The following is a 25,067-nucleotide window of genomic DNA, read 5'->3' as shown; positions in this document are numbered from 1 at the left end:
GATGACAGGAAACAACAGAACCAAATTTGACATGGGGGACTGCAAGAGGCCCCTCAAGTCATTTCCTGATGGCAAAGAATTAACTTGACTATCCCATGTTGATCTACATTCATTAGTCTAATGCCTGCCTTTGCCACACCTTCTGCATAATCCAAAAGGGAGGGGCATTCTGTTGTGATTATTCTTAGAAAAAACATTGTTTCTAGGAATACCCTATTTACAATCACTTTTTAGGTGACTTTGTTTACTGTGATTGAAACATTTGACATTTTGATTTTATCTAAGTATCATCATGGTTATTAGATTCAATATTGATTACATCTTGGATCCATTTATCCAAGGGTACTGATCTTGCTGTTAATGGCCTAATTACCATTTTGGATTATATATTAGCATTTTCAAATGCCAGAGATTCATTTTTTTCTTCTGAATTTGTTATCATAATATTTACTGCTGAAGTCAATCTTTGTAAGAAATCAGTGAATGTTTCTTTTTGGTCTTGTATAACTTTAGTTAATAACTCAGTTTTCTTTCCTATTTCTTCAATTCTATCCCAAGCATTCAAGGCTGCTGCATGGCATAAAGCCAGGGTGGGGTCATCATATAGAGATTGCCTTTATACATTAGCATAATCTCCCTCTCCAAGAAGTTGGTCTTGGGAGATTTTGTACCTCTAGCCCTCCTTCATTGTTCAATTTTAGTCTCATCTTTTCACCAAGTCCTCCATTGTAATTGAGGACCAGTCTCTAAGACTGCTATAACAAAATCTTTCCAGTCTTGAGGGATAATTCTATTACAAGTTGACCATGAGTTTAACATCTCATTCACAAAAGGTGAATCCATGCCATAAAAGACTAAAGCTTCCTTGAATCTCCTTAAATCTAACATTTCGACAGGATTCCATTCAGGTCTTTTTATACAGCCTTGGGGATAGCTATTATTTGGCAATTCCTGTACGGTTACTGGATAAATTAAGGTTGGCTGTTTGAAAACATTAAGATATTCCTCTCTAACTTTATAGTGCAATTCTGAGATTGGTTCCCCTTTAAATTCCTCTGTCTGTGTCTGAGTATCTCTATGATCTGTTTTGACAAGTTTTTCTAAAACTTTTATCTAAAAGTTTTTCTAAAACTTTTTTAATGATAAAACAAAGATGACCAACAGATAATATTTTATAATTGATATTATATAAATCCCATCTAAATTAAGTATCCTCTCATTTAATTGCTCCATTTTCAAACTGTCCATAGAATTATCATACAGAGACCTAACTCCCTCCACTGTAATAGTGTTTCCCATTTTTTAATGTAGGGGGAAAAACCCTCTCTTTTAACTAATTCCTTCCTTTAAGAAATCTGCTGGAGCCAGGCGGTGGTGGCGCATGCCTTTAATCCCAGCACTCGGGAGGCAGAGGCAGGCAGATCTCTGTGAGTTCGAGGCCAGCCTGGTCTACCAAGTGAGTTCCAGGAAAGGCGCAAAGCTACACAAAGAAACCCTGTCTCGAAAAAAAACAAAACAAAACAAAACAAAAAAACAAACAAACAAACAAAAAAAAGAAATCTGCTGAAGATGATGATGAAGATGTGAGGCTGACTGTAGAAGAGTAGAAGTCTGTGTGGGTGTCAGCAGCCTAAGGAGGGTGCGGCAGGGAAAGTCCACAACTCACTGGGAGAAGAAATCTGCTGTCTGAGAAACACACACAAGAGATTGTGGGTAAAAAAGAAACCACATGTGGTGGGAGCTGTCTAAAGGCAGAGCTGGCTGGTGGTGAGGGGTCAACTCCAGCAGTGTGTTGAGACCGCACACCTGGGAAGTTTGTTGCAGAGAGGCTGCAACAGAAACTTAGCCAGTGGAGTAATGACTCTAGCTGTGAACAGCTCTAGCCTGTGCTAGTGGCTGCAAAGCCACAGGCAGGGGGCTGTTTTTTTTTGTTTTTTGTTTTTTTTTTTTAAAATTTGTGCTATTTAAAAGTTGGATGCCAGATGTAGAATGAATTCTAATTGGTCTTAACGAAACCTGGCGTCAGATATTGGAGTAAATGCAAAAAGATCAAAGATGTAAAGGAGTCAGCCACTAGAGAGACTTCTCACCTCTGCTGAATCCTCAGACTGAAAGGTGCCCAGAGATCCTGTCTCCACCCCACCTTACCAGTTTTTCCTTTTGCCTAGCCATAGCACTTCCTGTTTCCTCCTCCCAAGTACTGGGATCAAAGACATGAGATTCCAAGTGCTGAGATTAAAGGTGTGTGCCACCACTGCCTGGCCTCTAGTGGCTAGCTCTGCACTCTGATCTCCAGGCAAGCTTTATTTGTTAGATCACAAAGAAAATATCACCACAAATCAACACTATCTATTGAAAACACCAATAAATGAATCAAAATAGAATTCTCAAATATGTTCTAAGAATATAAAAAGAAACAAAAATGAATAGCAGTAAAAAAGAAAAAGACATACAGTAAAATAATTGTCCTAAACCCAGCTACATTATAATTAATCATTGTAATACATTTTAATGCAGTAAACTCTTCACTAAAAAGTGGAAATTTTTATGATGAAAAAAGCACAACCTCTCTGTATGCTATCTATTGTGACAGACACACCTTAAATATTTAGGCACAGATAGATTGAAAATAAAGAGTGGGGTAAAGGTTGGCTACGCTAAGTAAACACAGAAAGTAGTGAGAGTTACCAAAGAAATGACACTACATTACAAGGCTATATACACTGTGTAAACAAATAATGTGGGATTCAGAATGGGTAGAGGTTTTCACTCTGAATTGGTTGAGCTGCATGGACTTTACTGTGAAGGTGACATTTGGTTAACTTGGCAAGGCTAGGATGATACAACCATAATGCATTTTATAACTGACACTGCTGACAATGTTAATGCTAACGACAGAGATGATGAGACCAACTCCTGTGTAGTTTCTCAGTCAGTAGACAACTAGCCCTGTTCTTCAAAGTATTCATCCTCATCTTTCTGTCATTCACATGCCGATCACTCTTTGTTACAGAAGCGTATAGGGAAGAAACTGAGTCTATCATCTCAAGTTGTGGGAGAGTGGGAATGTTTCTCACTTTGAGACAGTATTAGGGGTGTTGAGGAGATGTCTTGATGGGTAAGTGCTTGTGCAGAAGGATCTCAATTCAGAAATCCAGAATCCACATAAAAGTCAGGTAGATGTGTTGGCATATGTAGCTTGATTTTTTCTCCTCGCCCACAGTCAGGACGAATCTCTGTCACCCGCCAGTCCCACAGCCGCTCAGACCCAACCAAATAAACACAGACACTTATATTGCTTTCAAACTGCATGGCCGTGGCAGGCTTCCTGCTAACTGTCCTTATCTTGCTAACTGTGCTTTTATCTTAAATTGATCCATTTCCATACATCTATACCTTGTCATGTGGCTGGTGGCTTACTGGCGTCTTCACATGCTGCTGGTCATGGCAGCAGCTGCAGTGTCTCTGGTCATGGCGGCGGCTGCAGCCTCTTTGGTCATTGCGGCGGCTGCAGTGTCTCCTTCTGCCTTTCTGTCCTTTTATCCTGCCTAGCCACGGCCGATCAGGTTTTATTTATTAACCAATCAGAGCATACAGACCATCCCCCAGCACAGCCAAGTGCAGACCATCTCAAACACCTGCACTCAGGCCCATGGTCCTAATCATCCTCTATACGGACCTGCTGGGTAACGCCACAAAGAACCTGAGAATGGGCTCCCACAGGACCTACAGAACATCCCACAGCAGGCATACCTCTGCCACCTAAGTGCAGGGGGAACAGAAACAAGATTCCTGGAGTTCACTGTACAGACAACCTAGTGTGAGCTCCAGGTTCAATGAGACACCTTCTATAGAAAAATAAATAAAATAAATAAAATAATCATTTAATTAAATGAGTGAGTGAGTAGAGAGCAATAGGAAAAAAAACACTCCAAGTTCACCTCTGGCCTACAAACAGACAGAGACAGTTACATATATTGTGTATCATCCTCATTTACACACACACACCTACACACACACACACACACACACACACACACACACACACACAAATACAATACTCCACGATGACAAAGCCATTTGTCAAATGTATTGATTTGGATAAGTCAAGTTAAACGGATTCTGTTACATTTAAAAAGAAAAAGTATTACCAGAAATTTTCTCCTAGTCTAGAACCCACACTATATATTGTGATCCTTGATAGGTTCTATGGTTACATTCATGAGTAAGAATAAAAGTTTAAAGCAAATGTGGACAAAACCAGAATGTTTTTATGGAGAAAATTAAAGATTGCCGGAAAGATATGTAATTGGATAACTTATAAAATGTAGTCAGAATTTTCCCTATGTCCCTTCCATCCCGCATCTGCTTATAAAATAATCATTCAGATGTGTATATTAATTATAACTGCTTGGCCATAGCTCAGGCTTATTACTGACTAGCTCTTACATTTAAGCTAAGCCATAATTCTTATTTATGTTTAGCCACATGGCTTCGTATCTTTTCTCAGGTCTACCTTGTCATCTTGCTTTCTCGGTGTTTGGCTGGTGACTCCTGACTCAGCCCTTCTCTTCCCAGAATTCTCCTCATCTGCTCATCCAGCCTATGCTTCCTGTCTGGCTATTGGCCAGCCAGCATTTTATTTATCAACCAATCAGAGCAACACATTTTCACAGCATACAGAATGACATCCCACAGCAATAAATATATGTTCAAGTTACATTAAGTGGATAAAGAATGGAGGCAAACATTTGAAAGAGTGACAGGAAAGCATGCTCAGCATACAGGAAGGAACCCAGATGAGTCACATAACAGGTTTATAGTGTAAGAGAAGACTAGAAAGTTAAGATCTAGGACTTGAGGAGGGACTATATGTGCCAAGGGGCCAAGAACATGATGGGGAAACCCACAGAGACAGCTGACCCGAGCTAGTTGGAGCTCACAGACTCTAGACTGAGAGCTGGGAAACCTGAATGGGACAGAACTAGGCCCTCCGAAAGTAGATGACAGTTGTGTGGCTTGGGAAGTATGTGGGGCCATTGGCAGTGGGACCAGAATTTATCTGTAGTTTGTGAACTGGCTTTTGGAGCCCATTCCCTATAGATGGGGGAGGAGCTTGGTTCTGCCTCAACTTGGTCTGCCAGACTTTGTTGACTCCCTATGGGAGGTCTTACTCTCTCTGAGGAGTGGATGGAGGGTGGGTGGGGGAAAGGAGGAGGTGAGCTGGAGGAGGGGAGTGAAGGGGAACTATGGTTGGTATGTAAAATTGGAAAAAAATACCTTTAAATTAAAAAAATAAATGAAAGACCAGGACTTGGGTGCCAATGTTCACACAGCTAAGGTGTTTGGTTGTGTAGATATAATACTTTAAGAGTCGTTGGGATATAATCAGATCTCCAGGTCAAATTAAGCTAGAATCACATGACTGATGAGCGTGTTAGAAAGGAGATACGGAAGCTAACCCAGACTCTTTGGTCCAGGTCTAAAGCAGACAAGCATCCCAAATTATGAGAATGTTTCTGACTGTGCAACAAGGTCCTAGGGTAAAATAGCCCCTTTTGGAAGCTAACCCAGACTCTTTGGTGCAGGTCTACGGTAGACAAGAGTCCTGAATTATCAGAAGCCAGTAGGATTTGCAAATTAGAAATTGTTCTTAGGTGGATTCAACATGAAATTATGAGGAAGGAGAAGCAAAAACTACTATTCATAAATTAGAATTGCATAGCATTGGGCAATGAGGTAGAGAGTATTACTGCTGGTCTAAATAAGAAGAGAAAAAGAGATTCGGGCTGGAGGAAGCACTAACAGGAATATGAGTTTCCGCTGTCCACACGTATGTAAGATGATCACCAGATGCAGAGACTGTTAAATGTGTGAGAGAAAAGCAATGGAAGCATCAGAAAGAGATCAGCAGGAGATGTGAATTGAAAATCCTTTCCGGGTGGGTCTTATTTGGAATGATGGAGGGGATAATCTCTATCAGAAGAGATCTAGGATATATATCCTATCCCATATCTTGTGATATAAAACATAAGAAGGAGGGTGACTAAGGACACAGAAACATGTAAGGAAGATGAAAAGCTAGTAGCCAAAAAAAAAAAAAAAAGATTGATTCTGTGAGAAAATGAAATATACCTTAGGACATATTCCTTAATAAACATAAAAAGAATAGAGATTCTAGGAATGGAAATAAGTAAAAATGGAAATTTAACAGGAAATAACAGAGGAATAGACAAAACTAAATATACTGCCAGAAATAACACTCAGCCATTTTGAAAAAAAAATCAAATTATAATTCTGCCTCAATGTTTATATAAAAGTTAAGTCCAGCTAGAGGGGAAAATTAAATTTATAAAATGTATACTAAAATTAGCTACATAAGCAATTGATATGTTTTTATAATCTCAGGATAGAGATTATACCTTAAGTACATAAATGCAGTGTCTTTAATACACACACAGAAAGATTGTACCTTTAACACAGAGCACCAAGATAGAAGAAAAAAGGTGAAGTGTATGAGAAAGCATGCCAGACATAAACAAAGTCAATCTAGAAAAACAGCATAAAGAAACATCACAGGAAAAATTGAGCAGATAGTGCCTCAAATATATGGCTATGGGGGAGCATGGGTACTAAAGGGGGCGGACTGTTTACTACCTACTTATCTCTAGTTTTAGCTTTGGCATATTTTTAACTCTTCTTTTTACCTTTCATGTGTTATAGAAAATTCTATGGAAAAGTAGACAAAAAGCGATGTTAAACCAGGAGCAAAGAAGAGGGTACATTTCCTTCAGCGGTTTTGTCTTTTTGATGTCTGTACATCAATCCCACTCAGAATCTGGGAAGAAAAACAGACAACTGATCATCTGATAAGACTGCTCCTGGGAAAGAAGGAAGCTCACGGAAACCGGGAAGTTGGATGCACAGAGAAGTCAGAGAGATCTAAGTGTGCAATTTCCCATTCCTCTGTTTATAGGATAAAAGCTCTGTTAAAATCCACCAGTGCTTACCATAGACATTATAGTCTTTCCTGTCTGAATTTTTCAGAAAAGTTATCTCTGGTATGGAGAGAAACTACTACATACTGAACTTGTTACTACTGGGGAAATTTTGGTGTTGATGCATTTCAAACCTGGGTAATGTTTTGTATTAAACTTTCACCATGACCGCTAACTGTTTTGGACATGTGTAGTAGAAACTGGTCTGGCATGGATTGTACTTCAGGCAGAAGAGGCTTGGCTATGATGCAGTGACAAATCCACTTCAGAATCTCTGTGTACTCATGAGAAACACCAGAAAGCTTTCCTAAAGCTATCTCTCAACTAGTGACTCAGGGTCCAAAGATGCTTTTATCTTTCAAGGACCAGATCATTCTCCTCCCTTCCTCCAACTCCCAACTCCTCGTCAGTGAGGCTCATAGGTATTCCACTCCAAAGGACCCATCCCTTTAATAAATACTTCTTTCTAAAACTAAAAAGAAAGACGTACAATCAACACAGAAAGAGAATGCAAGGATAGAAGATTATGTGATATTATTTTGAACTGGGTCTAAAAATATTTTTCATTATGTCTTCTCACGGAGCATTAATGCATGAGGTGGCCAATCCAAACTCAAGGGAGCACATGGTATGAAATTTTCTTATGTGACCAGGAAGAGGAAGTAGTCTGTAAGATGTGTAGTATGTTTCTAGCTACAATACAGCTAAGAGAGCTGGTCAACAACAGAGCTGTGTACTTCCAGTCATGTATCAAATAAAGTCACACCTTCATTGAGGCAACAACTCAATCCATCTCTGTTCGATATGTGCATGTCATGATTCAGTGCTTGTCCTTTCCACTGGGTATCTTTGGCTTTTCATGGTCAGGTGTCTTGTAAACCACATTAACATGTTACTCATCTAACCAGGAAATAAGGAAGTTTGTATTAAATATTCTGAATTGAGGAGGGAAAAAATAAAAGCAATGATGTTTAGTGAAGATATTGCCTTATCCCTAACCTATGTAGAATGTAGTTCTTATCCTATAGTGTCTATCCTAAGACAACAGTTCTGATGCTTTTAGAAAAGCAACCCTCTTAAAGATAATAATTTCTATGTTAATTATCTATAAATACATTAACTCCTGTAATCCCCAAGTAACTTAGTAAAATATGTTTAACATTACTTGTTAATACTTAATAAAATAATACAACTGTTCTATCCACATAAAAAGTATTTCCTTGTCCATTCATTCCATGAGGTTGTAACCTATGGTCAGAACTGATCAAAACAGAGTTTGGGAAGTAGTGATTACTCAAAGACAAGTCATGTTATTATTATAACTAATGTTAAGAATCTGTTATATCCAAGATGGGTGGTGGTGGTCTGTGCCTTTAATCCCAGGACTTGGGAGACAGATCTCTGTGAGTTAAAGGCCAGCCTGGTCTACAGAGCAAGGTCCAAGACAGGCACCAAAACTACACAGAGAAACTTTGTCTTGAAAAACAAAAACAAAACAAAACAAAAATCTGTTATATCCAAGTAGACAGAAAGTATTTGTTGGGCAAAATCCCAATGAGTATGTAACATCTTAGAGTCAATTTACAAAGAGCTGCAGTGTGCTGGAGAGCAGGAGTCATGGCACTAGCAGAATTTGATCTTTGAATCTTCTGACCCACGAAAGCAGCATCCCAACTCTGCTTTTATTTTCATCTCTCTCTCTCTCTCTCTCTCTCTCTCTCTCTCTCTCTCTCTCTCTCTCTCTCTCTCTCTCTCTCTCGCTGATTTTCTCTGTGTCTCTGTTTCTATCTTTCTTCATGTTTGTCTTCAGATTTCCCATTCTCAAAAGCACACCAGTCATATTAAAATACTGCCCATCCTAATCACTTCATTTAATTTAGTTTTCTTTGTAAAGATTGTATTTCCCAATAACCTCATGTTCTGAAATATTGAAGATTAGGATTACAACCATGAACTTGTTAGACGCATAATTCAATGCACAATCCTATTGCATTAATGACTAAATTTTGTTAATGTAGTTTTCATTCAAGTTACATATTTCCATAATAGATAATAGTTCTTATTAATACTTTCTGGAATAGGAATATTTGTATCATAAATCAAACGTGCATTGTTTATTTGGGGAGGCATAATTATGTCTATTGTATAGCACACTGTACTGCAGTATGCTCAAGAATTTTTTTTTCCTTTTATGTCCTTGAGTTCAAGATACCATCTGTTTGGGGTGTAACACAGTAAATAATTGGATATGGAAGAACAAAGAATCAGGGGCACATAATATATCTTTATAAAAATTGTCTCAAAAAAGGGGATACCCATGCTTTAACTAAGCAAAAACTGTTGTTTCATCCAAATCTTCTACTGGGAAATTGTTTCTTTTTTTTTTTTTTTTAAACTTAGTCGGCTTAAATAAGCATTGAAATAATAAGAGCCAGGAAAAATCATTGAGGCATTCATTTAATTAAAATCAATATCTTCATCATTTTTGGTGTTTATTGATGTTTTGTTCTATTATTCACTTGAGTAGGTGAAACCTTCTTATAATTTACAAGGTGGTGAACTGGAAACCTGTTCTGTGGTGCACAGACATTATTTCAGGTTACAGATAATTTCAAACAAACATAGTCAGTTACTTTTATGGAAACTATAAAAATAATATTGGTGAATAAAAGAAACAGGACTGTTTGGTTTTTCTTTGAACTGCACTGATTTTGTTTGTTCTGAGTAGAATGCCATCATCAAGGAAGATAGGGTTGATCTGAAGGCAGTCATCTGAAGAATAAAAAGTAACCTCCTCCAGTTCAGAATGCTGCATGTCTCACCTCTTGATTATTTACTTGCTTAGGACTGCATTATTAAATAATATCATCTTACTTCTACCTATATCTTCTATTTCTATTGATGGCCCTTTCATGGCAGAATAGTGAGTTATAGATATTAATAAAGAAAAATTAATTTAGTAAACAAATGAATAAAAATCATAGACTGGGTATACATTGTAGCTCAATTAGCATTTTCTTGTCCTTTAAGATGAAAAACCCAAATTAATCATCATTTTATTTTTCTGAACGCTTATCCATGTTTACATTTTAGTATATTATTAAAATATAAAGTCGTAATTTCAATTATTAGCATTATGCCATAAATTATTGACCTTCACAAAGTTATCTGTTTTAATTTAAGTAAGTCTCTATTCTGTAGCATTTCAATCAAGGTAGGAAGATAATGTTAGAGTGTAACCAGGTCTGTATTTTGGTTAGTTATCAAGTAACAATCCTAAAAAGACTGGCCAGGTACAGAGTCAATCTACAACATACATCTACTTAGGGATGATGAGAGAAGTTGATAATTTAACCAGAATGACACTTTTTGTATGAAAGTCTGGGTTTTGTTATATTTCATTAGTAAGGGAATTTTTTGCTTCACCATTAAAATAATACGAAACTCTCCAAATTCCCATAATGATGTCATTTAGGTAATGTGTGTTTGTAGGGCAGGCTTTGATCAAAGAAGATGTTCAGAGAGAGTGGTTTTCTGCTTTAATTTCCTGCCATTCTGGGAAAGCCGGGCAGGATGTGTGCCAGTGTGTCAGAGGAAAAGTAGACTTAAAAGTTAAGCAAATATAAATAGGTTTAGAATATGTACCCCAAACAAGATATTGTATTGGGTGTAGTATCTACTTAGGTCTTTAGTCATTTAAATGTTAGCATGTCACCAAGTGAGAAGTAAATGAGTTTTGTAGGTACACACACAGAGGTATATAGTCATGAACTAAGATTCTTACTAAACCTGTATTTTGGAGCCTCTTGTCAGATATTATAATGAGCATATAAATAGATCATAAAAATCTAAAAGTGGTGCTCCATGGTATATTAACTACAAGCAGCATTTCCCACAACTGCCAAAAGCATGATCAATGGTCAAGGGGTGTGTGTGTGTGTGTGTGTGTGTGTGTGTGTGTGTGTGTGTGTGTATGTGTGTTTATTATCTAGACATCTGGGTGAAGAATGGTCAAGAAATCTTGTCTGTGACTGTTTGGTTTTCTCTGTATAGAGTCATTCAATATATAGACAAAAAAAGAGAATAAAGGAAATACTTTTCAACATCTGGCAGATTGTGAATATTATCGAGAGCGTTTTATAGATCTGTTAGGCGAGGAAGCACCACACAACCAAATATTTAGATAAAGTTGACCCTCCTTAGAAATTCACAGTTTAAAATATAGTCCTTAAAAATGCTATTTAGAGCTACAGATTCACCCATTCTAGAACTCAGAGCCATAGGACTCCCATATAAACAAGGCAAAGGGACCAGTGGAGTTCTCCAGGAAGAGGCATCCAAGATAGAATTCGGGTTTCTGATCACATATCCAGACATTGTCAATTTGCTTAAGGTTTTGTAACTGCTCGTTATTGTAGAAGCCTAAGTGATAAAAGGAAAACACCATTGGCTTTCTACACAGCAGCACAAGAACGGAGTTAATGCTTCTCCAGCGACAGTACACACTCAGGAAGTACATGCTCTTCCTTATTCCAAACATGACAAAAATATTCTCTGCACAAATGTAAATCTGTTGGACCAAAGAAAGTACTAACTGGCAGAATCATTGGGGCCTTTATTTCCAGTGTGGTGCAGTTTCTGTCATCTCGGTTAGTGCCATTCAGGTATGGTCTTATGGGAAGGCAGAACAGATACAGGAACTGGGCATCAGGTGTGGTAGTGGAGTGCTGATGTGTTTTGCAGTTCTTGTAGCCATTGCTGTAGTGTGTCTCCTCACACAGACGCTAAGTCATCATGTGGTAAGGGGTGAGGCTGAGTTCCAGGGGGGGGGACACATATGTTTTCTATCTTTCATTTTTATGAGCAGTTGGTTCTCTTTGAAAGCTACTGCAGCTAATAGAGAAGTTCATTTATGTATTTGTTCATTTATTCATTTATTGTCTCAAGTGTGTGGTATCTGTGATTGTGTACATGTGCGTTCACAGGGGTGTGGGCACATGTGTATGGGGAGATACAGTAGTTACAGGTTGATATTGGTATCTTCCTTGATTGCTCTCTTTAAAGCAGGGTCTCTTTTTAAACCCAGAGTTTGTTTGCTAAGCTAGTCTAACTATGTAGCTTGCTCCAGACATCCCTGTCTGTGCTCATTAGTCCTGGGAATGAAGCTCAGTCACTGTGGCCCTCAGCATTTATTTGGGTGCTAGGGATCTGCACTCAAGTCTTTAAACTTGCTTGCCTAGAAAACCCTTTATCCACTGAGCCATTTTCTCAGGCCTTCATGCAGAGAGGTTGTAACTTGTTTTGTCTATTGAGAGTAAAATTTGACTTAAAGCATTATTATGGGTATTAGCTAAAATCAATCAACAAACAACCAGAAAGCGTTATCTCAGATATATCCTTGTTTCTGTGATCAAATAACCCTCACAAAAGCACACATGAACTATGAACCAAAGGCTGAGGGGCCCCCAACTGGATCAGGCCCTCTGAATAGGTGAGACAGTTGATTGTCTTGATCTGTTTGGGAGGCATCTAGGCAGTGGTACCAGGTCCTGGGCTCGCTGCATGAAATAGCTGTTTGAAACCTGGGACTTATACAGGGACACTTGGCTCAATCTGGGAGGAGAGAACTGGACCTGCCTGGACTGAGTCTATCAGGTCGATCTCAGTCCTCGGGGGTGGCCTTGATCTGGAGGTGGTGGCAATGGGGGGTGGGCTGGGGGGAAGGGAAGGGAGGGCAGGAAGGGGAAGAACAAGGGAATCTGTGGCTGTTATGTAGAACTGAATAGTATTGTAAAATAAAATAAATAAAAGGAAAACAAACAAACAAAAAAGCAGATTCAGGGAGAAAGGGCTCACTTTGGCTCACAGTTCTAGTGTGCAGTCCCACTTAGTGGGAAGTCCCGTTGACAGAAGCTCAAGGCAGCTCACCACATTGCATCTGCAATCAAGAAGCAGAAATGATGAATGTTTGTGCTCAGCTAGCTTCTACTTTTTCAGTCATCCATTGCCTAAACCCTTGGAATTGTGCTGCCCTTGATCTTCTCACCACAGTTCATATGCTGAAGATCATCCCTCACAACTATGCCCAGAGACTAACCTAAACTATTCTCTGCCACATTGTGCCAGATTCTTGACAACTAGACAACCAATATTAACCATCACAAGGGTAAAACTAGCAAGAAAAAGAAGTAAGTATAAATGTTTTACCTAAAAATATTCTGAATTTTATGTTCTTAATGTTGTGTTGCTTTGTTGGTTGTGAGGGTCGTTTGGTGAAGATATGCATGGATGCTCAGTAACTATAGTTTCGCATCTCTATGTAGAGTTTCTGAAGTCAGATTACACCTTGCATTAGCCATTGTGACAAAGGCCTGAGGAAAATAAACTGGAAAATACAGGTTTATTGTGGCTCATGGTTCCAGGCCACAGTCATTCATTTTTAACATCGTAGCAGAATGTGTATAGCTCATGGTGGAAGGAAGGCGATATCTAATGGAATTCTGGATGGAGGAAGAGAGATTGGGAATGGGGAGAAGAAGAAGGAGAAGGAGGAGAAGAAAAAAAACAAGAGGGGGAGGAAGAGAAGAAGAAAAAGAAGAATGGAGAAAGATAGAATGCAGTATTCTTATGAGCATAGCTCTAAACATCAACTTACTTCAACTAAGTCCCACTTCCTGTCACTTCCCAATATACATCAGAATGTGAACCCTTCACTGGGTTAATAGGATGATGAGGTCATAGCCTCATACTCTAATCATTTCCCAGAGCCCAGTAGCTGGCAACTAATTCTTGTATAGCAAATGTAAAGGTTTGTTTTCATGGAGTATGGCTTTATTTTAATTATATACAAATGACTTTAGCAGGTACATTAACATCGCGGCCTTCATAGTCCTCACTAACCTCTGAATCAGAATTGGATGCTTAATGTTATGCTATGATTTCAGAGAGCATCAGTGTCTGCAATCCACAGACTAGGTACTCTTTTTCTCCAGGGGGAAAAAACTATTGCTGTTCAAATTATTTGTATATATCTTACTGGGAAATTCACAGCCTGTAGAAAGAAGACAAAACACATGCAAGTATTAACAGATAAGAGTATATATAGTCTTGCAAAAGCCAGGGTTTTGAAGATAAGCAAACACCTTGTTTGGAAGGTAAGATTTTTTTGGTATGTACATATCAGAAATCCAAATATAGTGTCTTGATGAGCAAAACAGGTATAATAACATCCTCTACCCCTACATACTGAGTAGCAATTCTAGAATAAATTCAAAGCCAAAGTGTGGATAACTAAAGTATTTTAAGAGTTTCTCTTTTCAACTACCGTCCAAAGTATGTGGATTTTGTTTATAGGGCTGTCAGATGACTTCAAAAAATATCTGAGGACAGCAGGAATAGAAAGCCTATGAGGTCTCAGCCCTACACAAAAAACAATATGCAACTAAGAAATGCTGAGAGTGGGAAATGTAGTTTTCCCAGGAAAGAACACACAGATTGATTATCTAATACCAGATGATCAACACTGAAAACAGGCATAGGAGTAGTATTATAAAGACTTAGCAGGCTGTATTTACATATTTAGAAATGTATGTGATCATATATAATATATAGGATATATTATTTGTGCATAATTAATATGTATATAAATATGTATGTAACAGTAATAATATAATATTAATAATATAATGTATAAATATGAATTATATAGATATGATACATATATTAGTAATAATATACATATAAATTATGTGTTGATATACTACATGTGTGATTAATATACATGTATATGATATAGATCATATATATGCAGTTGTTTTTATATAACAACAATTAATGAGAAGCCATGAACTTGAAAGTGATCAAGGAAGAGAATATAGGAGATGTTGGAGGGAGGAAAGGGAGGGGGGAAATGACATAATTACAATTTCATAAGATAATAAAATCATCATATTAGAATGATGATATAATAATAAGATAGTTTAGCAGTCTGTATATTGTTTCAATAAATGGTGAATAGGTCAGAGTCACTAAGTGTAATTATTAAATATTCAAAGAAAAGTTTACTTCCAAGCACCCAGTTCCATTGCAGGTCCAAGTCATGGTAACAAGGGCAAAAGAGAGGATACTTCTTGAATTCTGACCATGGGCATCTTAGGCTTCCATGAAACTTCATCCCTTAATTCTGCTCTCATTGCTTTGTTCTGAAACATAGCATATGACCAAACCAAGATGGAAGATCTCAAAAAACTAGTACTATTTTGAACTGAGTCACATCTTTAGTAAGATTAGTGTTCTGTAGCTGAAAAGGGAAATGGAGAAAAGGTTTGAAGTAATTAGTTAATAACTAATGATACTTCCTACTAATTGAGTAATGATTAAACTCAGTACTCAGTAACTGTTGTCTACAACGTCATTACGTAAGTAAACTGAGACACACAAGCCTTGCATGACATGGAATATTAACCAGCTAGGAAGTGATCAAGACAACAAACAGGAGACCTGCTTCTAGACATAGTGATGGTGCTGTACTGCACGTATGTCACATATAACAAAGTGCACACTTTAAAAATGATGAGTCTGAGCAGGATAGAAATGACAGATTCAACAGGGCAAAAGTGCTGGTCTATCCAAATTGCCTGTCCCTCCTACTTAGCTCATGTGATTCCAAAATAAAATATGAAAGACTAGTCTTTCTACGACTACGTATCAGTTAAGACATTTTCTGCATCAAGTCACAAAAACCCAGCAGAAACTGTCTCAAGCAATTATAAATCTTATTAGGAAGGAAATCCAAAAGCTTAGCATATACAAAGTCTACTGTAATCATCCTCTGGTTTTTTTCGCATATAATTCTCTTTGTTTCATATTTCTCTATGGTTGAGGAATACAGGTAATTCAAGGAACTTAGAATCCACTACAGGATAAAACCAGGGAAACCTCCAGGATAATGATGGAATGAAAATTTCCATGACAGAGAACTATCAGTTTATAGTGGAGCAGGATGATGGATCCAAAAACACCTTTGCAAGACAAAAGAGGCCGATACAAGTTATTGTTAGCTCATTTCTCTTAATGTGCTGGTATATTTGAGTGTATCATATTAACCAGGGAAGTAAAATAAGAGTAGTGTACAGAATACTAGAAAAAAAATGACCAAAAATGATTAAAATTTCTAGGAAAAAAAACCCAGAATCAGACCACATTAGAATTTTCTATGGTCCATTGTTAAATAGCATATGAAATATTCAGTCCTCCCTAATTTTTTTCCCAATGAATTATTTTAATACAATTTGGCAAGTAGATATCAGGAGAGGTGACTTGCTCCTATCTACAAATATAGCATGCATTCTAAAAATCTGTTTAAATTGTTGCTTTTCATTCAGTAATTTATGGAAAAAGTTTTATAGGCTAGAAAATAAAATTCACCACACAAGTATAAACATTACCCTGGTGAATTATAACAACATCCATAAAATTTATGGGCAAGGTAATCTGTTAGATGCTTATTCACATGTGGAAGAGCAAAGTAAAAAGTAAAGCCAAACATCTGGGACCAGAATCTATGTAGTCAAGAGGGTTATGCATTTGCATGTCAATTATCATCATGCCCTGAGGAACTCTGGCTTTGAAAAAACAAACATTTCCCCCAATAGTTGCTTTGGTTTGAATGTCCAAAATCAGTGATAGATGGCAGTTTATGTTGGAACTTAATTTTTGTCGAAAACTTACTCACTTACTGTTCATAAGGCTTGTTTGTCTTCCCCGCCACCCCCCCACACACACCGTGGCAAGAATATTATCCTAGATATTTTTTATAATTTTTCTGAAAGTAGAAAATTTCAAGTAGTTTGATGGGCTAAATTTGAATATTTAATTAAGCATATCAAAGTCTGAGATGGTTGAATTTTGTCTTAGTTTAGTCTTTGAGGTTGAATATTACAGGAATGAACTTGTATGAATTTAAGCCAAAAATAACAAAAGGAGAAAGATTGGGAAAACTGCATTCTCAGGAGACATTGACCTCTCAGTGACTTCCATGTCAGAAGTACTGTTGTGGCCAAGGAGGCCTGGAGCAGGCGATGGAATATTGCCCTATGGATATTCTCAGTGGCTGCAGAGACGCTCGCTTTGCTTACATTTCTCTCAACTGTGGCTGCAGTAGTTAGCTTTCTTGTAACTGTGTCAGAATAACCCAAAGGAAGAACTCAGAGGAGGGAGGATCTACTCCGGTTGCCAGTTCAGAAGATTCGTCACTGTAAGCAAAGTGTGGCAGCTGGAGCTTGAAGCTAGAGAACTCAGGCAGCAGGCCACCCCTAGTTACCCACTTCCTCTAGCTATGCCCCACCTCCTAAGTGTTCCACAATCCCAAACAACACCTACCAACTAGGACCAACCTGGGACCAAACACAGGAGCCTGCAGGGGTCCTCTCACAAACCAACGACTCCAGCTACCTAACCCCATCACTTCTTTCACATGGCAACAGAATACCAGAATTCTACTTCTTCATTCAACAGACCAGCTCATGGAAGGAATGCAACACTTTACACAAACTCTGGATTACTAAAGAAACTTTTGACTTATCAGATTTGAGACATATTTTCTTTGGGGGCCATGTACACTCCATAAGAAATCGAAGCTATCTTAGATACACATAGCTGCCATTTCCTACACCTAGTATTCTGTCTATGAGGCTTAGGAATCAGACCACAAATGAGACAGGATCAACCTGATCTTACTGTTTATTCCCATAATTTTGCTAGGATGTTCTATATGTCCAGCACTGGGGGAACCCCTAAAATCAAAAAGCTTGCTAAACAAGTGAGTTGAAATAGGATGGCCTTGGTAAACACAGGGTTTACATAGAACAGAGTTTCCAGAGTGTTGCAATGAAATCGGTTTTGTTGTGGTGGGCTGACATCTATGTCAGTGCCCAAGAAGAGGCATCTCATTAATACTTGTGAGGCTAAGGGTGTCTTCCTGTGAAAGTCATCTACACTACAATAAAATGACAGCACTACACAGCAGAAAGCCTGACCAAGCAGATCCAAGTGAAATACATGTGACCAAGACTCAGACACTCATGTACACACTGATAATATTGAGGGGTCGAAAACAAGTCATGAAATGTTGATGTGTGTTTTGATTTGATTTCTGTAACAATGTAAGACTGGCCAGGCGGTGGTGGCGCATGCCTTTAATCCTAGCACTCGGGAGGCAGAGCCAGGCGGATCATTATGAGTTCAAAACCAGCCTGGTCTACAGAGCGAGATCCAGGAAAGGCACAAAGCTACGCAGAGAAACCAAGTCTCAAAAAACCAAAAAACCAAACAAACAAAAAACAAAACAAAAAAATTGTAAGACTGAAAAATGATGTGTTGATGTTGGCATCTTTCCATAAATATGACCACTAGCAATTTCTAACTTGCATTTTCCCAGTACAGAAACTGTAAGAGGAGAGCTACCCCTGTTTCTCAGGAATTTTTAGGAAAATCTCTCAGGGCCCACTGTCATGGGAACAATGTGGAATATTCAGACAGACACATTAGACAGACACATGAAGTATTTTGATGGGTTAGGGATTCAGTAAGGCTGTACTTGCAACCCATGCCTAAATAATAACAAGGAGAAGAGGAAGAGAGAGGAGGAGGCAGGGGAGAGAAGGATAAGGAGGAGGGAGAGAAGGAGGAAGAGGAAAAGGTAAGGGGGGTAGTGTTTCTTTAAAGATACCATGGTATTATTAGCAGAACAGTTAGGTAAACCTAAGAGAAGTCTCTAGAGTGGGTAGGGGACTCCTTCAGTGTTAACTGTACACTTTATATTTTTCATTATACAGTCTTAAGAACAAAGCTCTTTCTGTTTTAAATAGAATCACTCCAGGATTCTGTCCTATCAGAAAAGTGGCTTGAACTAAAGGATGGATTCAAAGAGTAAACTTTTAAACCATACTCATCTTTGTTTCCTGGATTACATAAGCATTTGAAAGTGAAGAGAACATGATTTTTTTTGTTGTTATTGTTTTTTTGTTTTTTGTTTGAGACAGGGTTTCTCCTTTGGAGCCCTTCCTGGAACTCACTCTGTAGCCCAGGCTGGCCTCGAACTCACAGAGATCATCCTGCCTCTACCTTCCGAGTGCTGGGATTAAAGATGTGCACTACCACCACCTGACTTGAGAACATGATTTGTTTAAACCATAATACAGAGATAGTTTTCATATACCTTTGATAATTTGATAAATTAAGGAGATACACTTGGATAAGTATTTGTGCATACAAACTCCTCGAGATGGAGAGGCTCATGAAGTTCAGTGAGTGAATGTTTTCTGAGCCCTCTTTGCAAGAAAGCTGTAGTCATTTTCATAGCTATTAAACATGAATGCCACTTAGGTAAATTTATTGACCTCTATTTGTAAATTGTTGAAATTAATTTTTTTCAAAAAAACCCTCAAGAATAATGAACACTACTTTCATATGTGTTCTTGTTCAATTCGTTATCATAACCTCAAAACAAAGGCAGATAAACTGTGTTTAGTTTCTTGTTATAATACATGGGCAAGCATTCAGTCTCTCTGAAGCTTTTGACTATTACTTACTTTCATAATAAAGAAAGCAGCTTGATGTCTAATAAGATTGGCCTGGGAGGTTGCTTGATCAATTTGTTGATCCCCTGGAGAAAAAAAAAATAAACACATTTAAAAAACATATCCCAGAACAAGACAGACATGAATACTATCCACTTATTCTAAGAGTTGCATTTCTGTACTGTGCCAAAAAATTTAGAATTTTTGCACAGAAATTTATTACTTCTACTTTGCTTTCCCTAAATATTATATCAACCAAGAATTAAATATATTTATGACTACAAGAAGTACTCAGAATTTCTCTACCTTTTCTGCAAACAGGATTGTAAATACATATATAGTTTAAAAATATACATTACATATATATTTTTTAATTTTTATTTTTATTAAAAATATGTATTACAGAATGTCAAAATACCACATTTGTAGGTTTTCCTGATGAAATACGAGATACCAAGTTCAATATGAATTTCAGATAAGTTGTAAGTATGATTTAGGCTAAGTATGTACCAAACAGTGTATGGAGCACACTTATCCCAAATAATTTACATTCTGTCATTTGACACTCCTGTTTAACTGGGCACTTTGTATATTAATTTTACAACTACAACAATCTTGTACATGATATCATCTCATTCATCTGTAAGTAAACACTTGATTTGTTTTCATTGCACAGTAGTTCTGGGACTGGCATTTTATTTGCTGTTGGACATATGATTTCTAGCTAAGAGCAACTATTTGAGAATATATACAACCATGTTCTCATTGAATTTGCAATCAGACCCTTCCTACTTTTTCTTTCTTAATCAGTTTCTGCTAACATGCCTTTCTACTTCTGAGACTTTAGGAAGAAGAGTAGAAAGAGGGAGGGGTTCCTTTCAGATTGATTGCAGATCAATCCTTTAACATTTGAGAAGCTGGTACTCAGAGTTGCATGTGCTCTGCTTTTAAATTAACTATCATTTTATATAGTATTTAAAAGCATTTCTTATGAGAAGCAGAAACTTTTCTAAACAAACCGATATGTAGGCATTAAGTCTGTGAGTCTCCGAAAATGAATAATTCATTTTTAAGTAAATGAGAAATTATTTTGTGCGGTTACTTACACATTTGCACATGTATAGTTAATCGTCATCGGCGACACGGGGTATTAGTTGTGAATTGTGGTTTTCTGTATCACAGACACATTTGTTACTGTGGTTTGCAATACCGTTTCCCGATGCTCTGCTCAACTGTGGTTTTCATAATCATTGTTTGGTAACCATGTAGCTGTGGCTTGAAGTTGCTAGATCCATTTGGACAGAAACAATTGCTTATAGGTTTTGCTGTCTTTTTAGTTTATAACCACGGCGAATTAAACTAGAGAATATAAAATTGAACCTTAAATATAACTCTTAGTCTCCTTTAAAAATGATGAGAAAATAGTTGTATGAATATTCAGTTTATTTCATTCATATGAACTAGAATTAATATACATATATTTATATATTTATGCATTTAGATTAACCAACATACTATTTATAATAACATACTCTAGTTATTTTTTTTATCAATCTTGCCTTAAATTTCCTGACTTTTGTTCCTCTCAGTTTTTAAACTGAATGTTTAGCTCAGATTTATTTGTTTCTCTTTTGCTTTGCATATTTAACTATTTCAGATGCCAAAAGAAACACTAACTGCTATGTTATTTTAATTCCAGTGGACATTCCTTTTGGGTGACATAAGTCAGCCAATTCTGTCAAAGATCTATGAAAACTGTAATGTGCAATAAATTCAGTTCTAAGATTCTCAGCATGCCAATTTAACTGTAATGAATTGAGAAGGGAGGAGGCAAAAAGCTGAAGTCTCTGTTTGCTCATCACACCACAACGTAAGGACAAATAACCTTGCTTTTCATGGTACTTAAGATCTTAATTTGTTGCATCTTCAGAGCATGGACTTGGTCATTTAGTGCATTTTCCATTGCAAAGGACCATGGACTGTACTGTTATAGCCTCATATGGCCATAGAGCTAATGGTCATGTAATAAAAGTCACAATTGGTCTCCAGCCTTGTGTTAAGATTTGCTCAGCCATACCTTTTATGAGGTAAAGCTTTACACCTTTTAGAAGATGTCCTGATGGGGTAAAAATGACACTGAGTAGAGTGTGCTTCTTGCACAAGGAGCACCCTGCATTATGCTCAATCAGTCCAGGCTCTATGCTGACCCCAGACCCTTTTAGAGTATCATTTGATGGTGTTCGTGTGTATGCTAGCCAACCAAACAAAAGGGACACAATTTCGGGTCAGAGTGGATACTTTCATAGCCTCCTGGGGGAAACATTGGCAGTATCCAGGGAATACATGTTAACTACACAGGAGTTTATTAGTAAATACTAATTACATGAAGTAGCGGGGTTATGCACAGCCACGTCCCTTATGGCACACCTGAAAGATCTGCATTTAGTACTCAGTGTATAGGAAACTGTGTGAGACTAAGCTAACTTCATTCACCTTAACTTGACTAAAATAATGCTATGCAATCATTTCAAAATATGTTCTCTTGTGCCTTGCCATTTCCCGAATCGCAAACAAACAATGAACGAATATGAAAGAAACAGAACCCAATAAACCAAAGAACCAGGAAATAGTTGTTGGATCTTACCTGATTGAAAAATTATGACAATATCAAATCTTTTATTAGCTCCACGGTACTTCCCTGTGGCGGAACTAAGAGAATGGAAGGTCACAGGGGCAACGTGGCACTGCAGAACTTCCACAGACTTCACACAAAGTTAGTATTTCGTATTAGAGATTATAGTTCCTCGCCTATCTAGAGCGAAATCATCCAGCTAACCATCGTCCTTTTGGATGTGAGAGAAATATCTGCCTGACTCCCGATTCCGGGATTTTACTATTTCAAATGGAAACTCCCAATCAAGCAAAGATGCAGAAGAGCGCTGTGAGCCCAGCTCAGCACCCCATCCTTGTGGGCCTAGTGGGGGGATGGTCCGCGCCGGCAGCCGTCTCCCGGGAACTCTGACAGCAATGGAATGGTCTCCTGAGAGCCTGGGCAGATGAGAGGACTTAACGGGCCCCCAGACACACAGTTGGCATTTGTGATCAGCTGGCTTTCGCCGGGGACTTTGCCAGTGGCCTAACCTTCCTGCCAAGAAACTGGAAGGGCGGAGGGCGGGGGCTCCAGGAGGGGAGCGGTAACTGGAAGCACAAAGTTTATGGAAGGAGACTGAGATTTCTTTGTGCCCTGCTAGATGGGCGAGGCATTAGGGAGGAGTGTTAGGGGGTCCGTTGGAAGAGGCTGTTGGAAGAAGTTGCTGGAAGGGGAGCGGGGGAAGGGTGGCCTGGCAGCTGCCCAGCATTGACGCGGTGACAACTGCAGAAGGTGCCCCCCTCCTCCAAACCTCACGTCTCCCTCACCCCCGTCAACCCCTTCAACTCCCACCCACGCCGCGATCCCCTTGCACTCCACGCGACCGAGGCCCGGCCGTGAGTTTGCATCCGGACTGGCTTTGGATGCAGCCAATCCTCCTTTCGCTGATGGCATAGTCTCCCCTCCCCACAGCCCGGGCGCGCCCCTCCTTCGCGCGCCTCGCCACCTCCCCCAGCAGTGCGAGCGCGGCGCGGCCCGGAGCGGCGGCGGCGGCGGCGCCCGAGTCTCTTGCCCGGCAGCCGGGGACACGGGGAGCAAGCGCGCTCCTCCCGCACCCTCCGCCCCTCGCAACCCGGGTCCCTCTGAGCGCTTTCCTTCCCCTCCCTCCTTCTCTTCCTTCTCTTAACACCCCCCCCCCCACCCTTCCCCTTTTCTCTCTGCCTGGCCGATCGCTCCTTGATTCCCATCCTCCCCCCCCCCCCAGCCCCATCGCTCTCCCCTTCGCCCCCTCCCCTCTTCCCTGTCACACTCTCTCGGCCCCCCTCGCTCGGCTTCTCATTCGCTTGCTCATCTCCAAACGTGGATCCGCTGCTCCCGGAGGAGCCCAGCGCCCGGATCCCGAGCGCACCGAGCACCTGGAGTCCGGCGGCCCGCGGCGGCCCGAGCCTGGCCGGCGGCGGCGGCGGCTGAGACAGAGGCGGCGACAGCCCAGGGAACGGTAGCAGGGACCGCGGACACCGCGGGAGCCCCAGCGGCAGCGGCCGCGGCCGAGATGTCCCGGCGAAAGCAGAGCAAACCCCGGCAGATCAAACGTAAGTTTGCGCGCGGGGCTGGGAGTTGGTGGGATCGGTTCCTGGGAGAGGGGCGCACGCGGCGGGGAGGGTGGGAGACGCTCGGGGCGATCGGCTTCTGGTCTTCGGGATTTGTCAAACTTTGCGAGCCAAGAGGGACAACCAGACGGCCTGAGACAGAAACACGGAGCGCAGGGCAGACGCAGCCCAATCTGCTCCTCCAGCCTTCGCGCTCCTTGGTTTCTTGCTAATTTCAACTCCCGTTCGCTGCAATTGTCGCCGCTTTTTATCATGGAGCCTTCACAGGACAATCCCCTCCCGCAGACGCTTAGAATGATTGTTGTCATTGTTGTCGCCACCAACGGCCTGCCACTCTAGGGAGCAGCTCCTGGTAACCCGGGATGAAGTTCTCAGAGCAGCTGGTGGAGGCCACAGGGCTTAGGGAGGTAACTTCCCCAGGGCTGTGGAAAAGATCAGTGTCTGGGGACCCGATCCTGGGCGGTGCCACAAGCCACGCCAAACCCGAAGTGAAACAAAAAGTAGGTGTAAAAGTTCGCGCCTCTGTTAGAGGCAGTTGTGCACCTCCTTCCTGCCCGCCGAGGTGTTGGGCTGCCACCCGGGAGTCCTGGTGGGTCCCACTCCCGCCGCCTGGACACTGTGCCAGGCGGCCTTCAGTTTGCCACTGGTCCTGGAGGCGCGGAGTCCCCACTGGGAGGGGCCGCCTTCACTTCTGGGCTCACGGGCTTTGAGTTCAAGGTAGTGGGTACGCTCCGGAAAGTGCCTAGGTGCTGTTCCTGGCCCCCGAGGGTCCTTATGGTGCCCAGAGGAACTTGCTAGACAAGAAACACCTGCCTGCCTGTAGCCCACACTCTCTCAGAACTCTTTTTAGGCCAACTTTTCTCGCCCTAGGGGAAATTACTCCTGTATGCTTTATAGGCCTGCGAAGTATATTCCACACTTTAGCCGAAAAGAAGTTAAAGGCCTTATTACTATAATAATAATGATGATGATGATGATATCATTATTATTATTATTATTATTATTATTATTATTATTTTAGGAGCTGTGTGATGTATCCCTGGTTTAATCATGTTGTTGAGGATATGGCCACTAGTTTAAAACTAATTGTTGTGTTGGATAATGCTTTAGTATTACCACCCCCCCAAAAAATATTAACCACTTTACCCTACATGCAAGTCAAAATTTCTCTTTGTTGTAGTTTAAAAATAAATCTTATCAACCAACTTGTCCTTGAGATGAGGGCAGGTTATAGACAGTTTGCTACAGTTAATTATTCATATACATCCTATATGTACACACACACACTCCC

The 25,067-nt window shown here is 39.8% G+C and overlaps 2 protein-coding genes across 13 annotated transcripts in view; one reads left to right on the top strand and one right to left on the bottom strand.

Annotated features, from left to right (window-relative positions):
- LOC121824374 (uncharacterized) overlaps positions 1-24,367 on the bottom strand; it is a 44,378-nt gene extending 20,011 nt beyond the window's left edge. For 3 of the 11 annotated variants that reach the window (XM_076555818.1, XM_042265077.2, XM_076555819.1), the window contains exons 1-3: positions 23,582-24,367; positions 22,221-22,285; positions 19,589-19,662 (exon numbers count right to left, since the gene is read on the bottom strand). In XM_076555818.1, the coding sequence (XP_076411933.1) occupies positions 19,589-19,662; positions 22,221-22,285; positions 23,582-24,084 (642 nt within the window). In that variant the 5' untranslated portion in view covers positions 24,085-24,367. The other 8 variants (XR_006066248.2, XR_013046356.1, XR_013046357.1 and 5 more) reach the window with 6 other exon arrangements.
- Positions 23,627-25,067, top strand: part of Zfpm2 (zinc finger protein, FOG family member 2) — a 440,358-nt gene continuing 438,917 nt past the window's right edge. Inside the window, exon 1 of one of the 2 annotated variants that reach the window (XM_042265076.2) lies at positions 23,627-23,758. In XM_042265076.2, coding sequence (XP_042121010.2) covers positions 23,719-23,758 — 40 coding nt within the window. In that variant the 5' untranslated portion in view covers positions 23,627-23,718. The remainder of the gene's footprint in view (positions 23,759-25,067) is intronic. The other variant, XM_006978719.3, reaches the window with a different exon arrangement.

The sequence above is a fragment of the Peromyscus maniculatus genome, chromosome 20 (genome assembly GCF_049852395.1).
Source record: "Peromyscus maniculatus bairdii isolate BWxNUB_F1_BW_parent chromosome 20, HU_Pman_BW_mat_3.1, whole genome shotgun sequence".
Lineage (NCBI taxonomy): Eukaryota > Metazoa > Chordata > Mammalia > Rodentia > Cricetidae > Peromyscus > Peromyscus maniculatus.
This window is presented reverse-complemented; position numbering and strand designations above follow the sequence as displayed.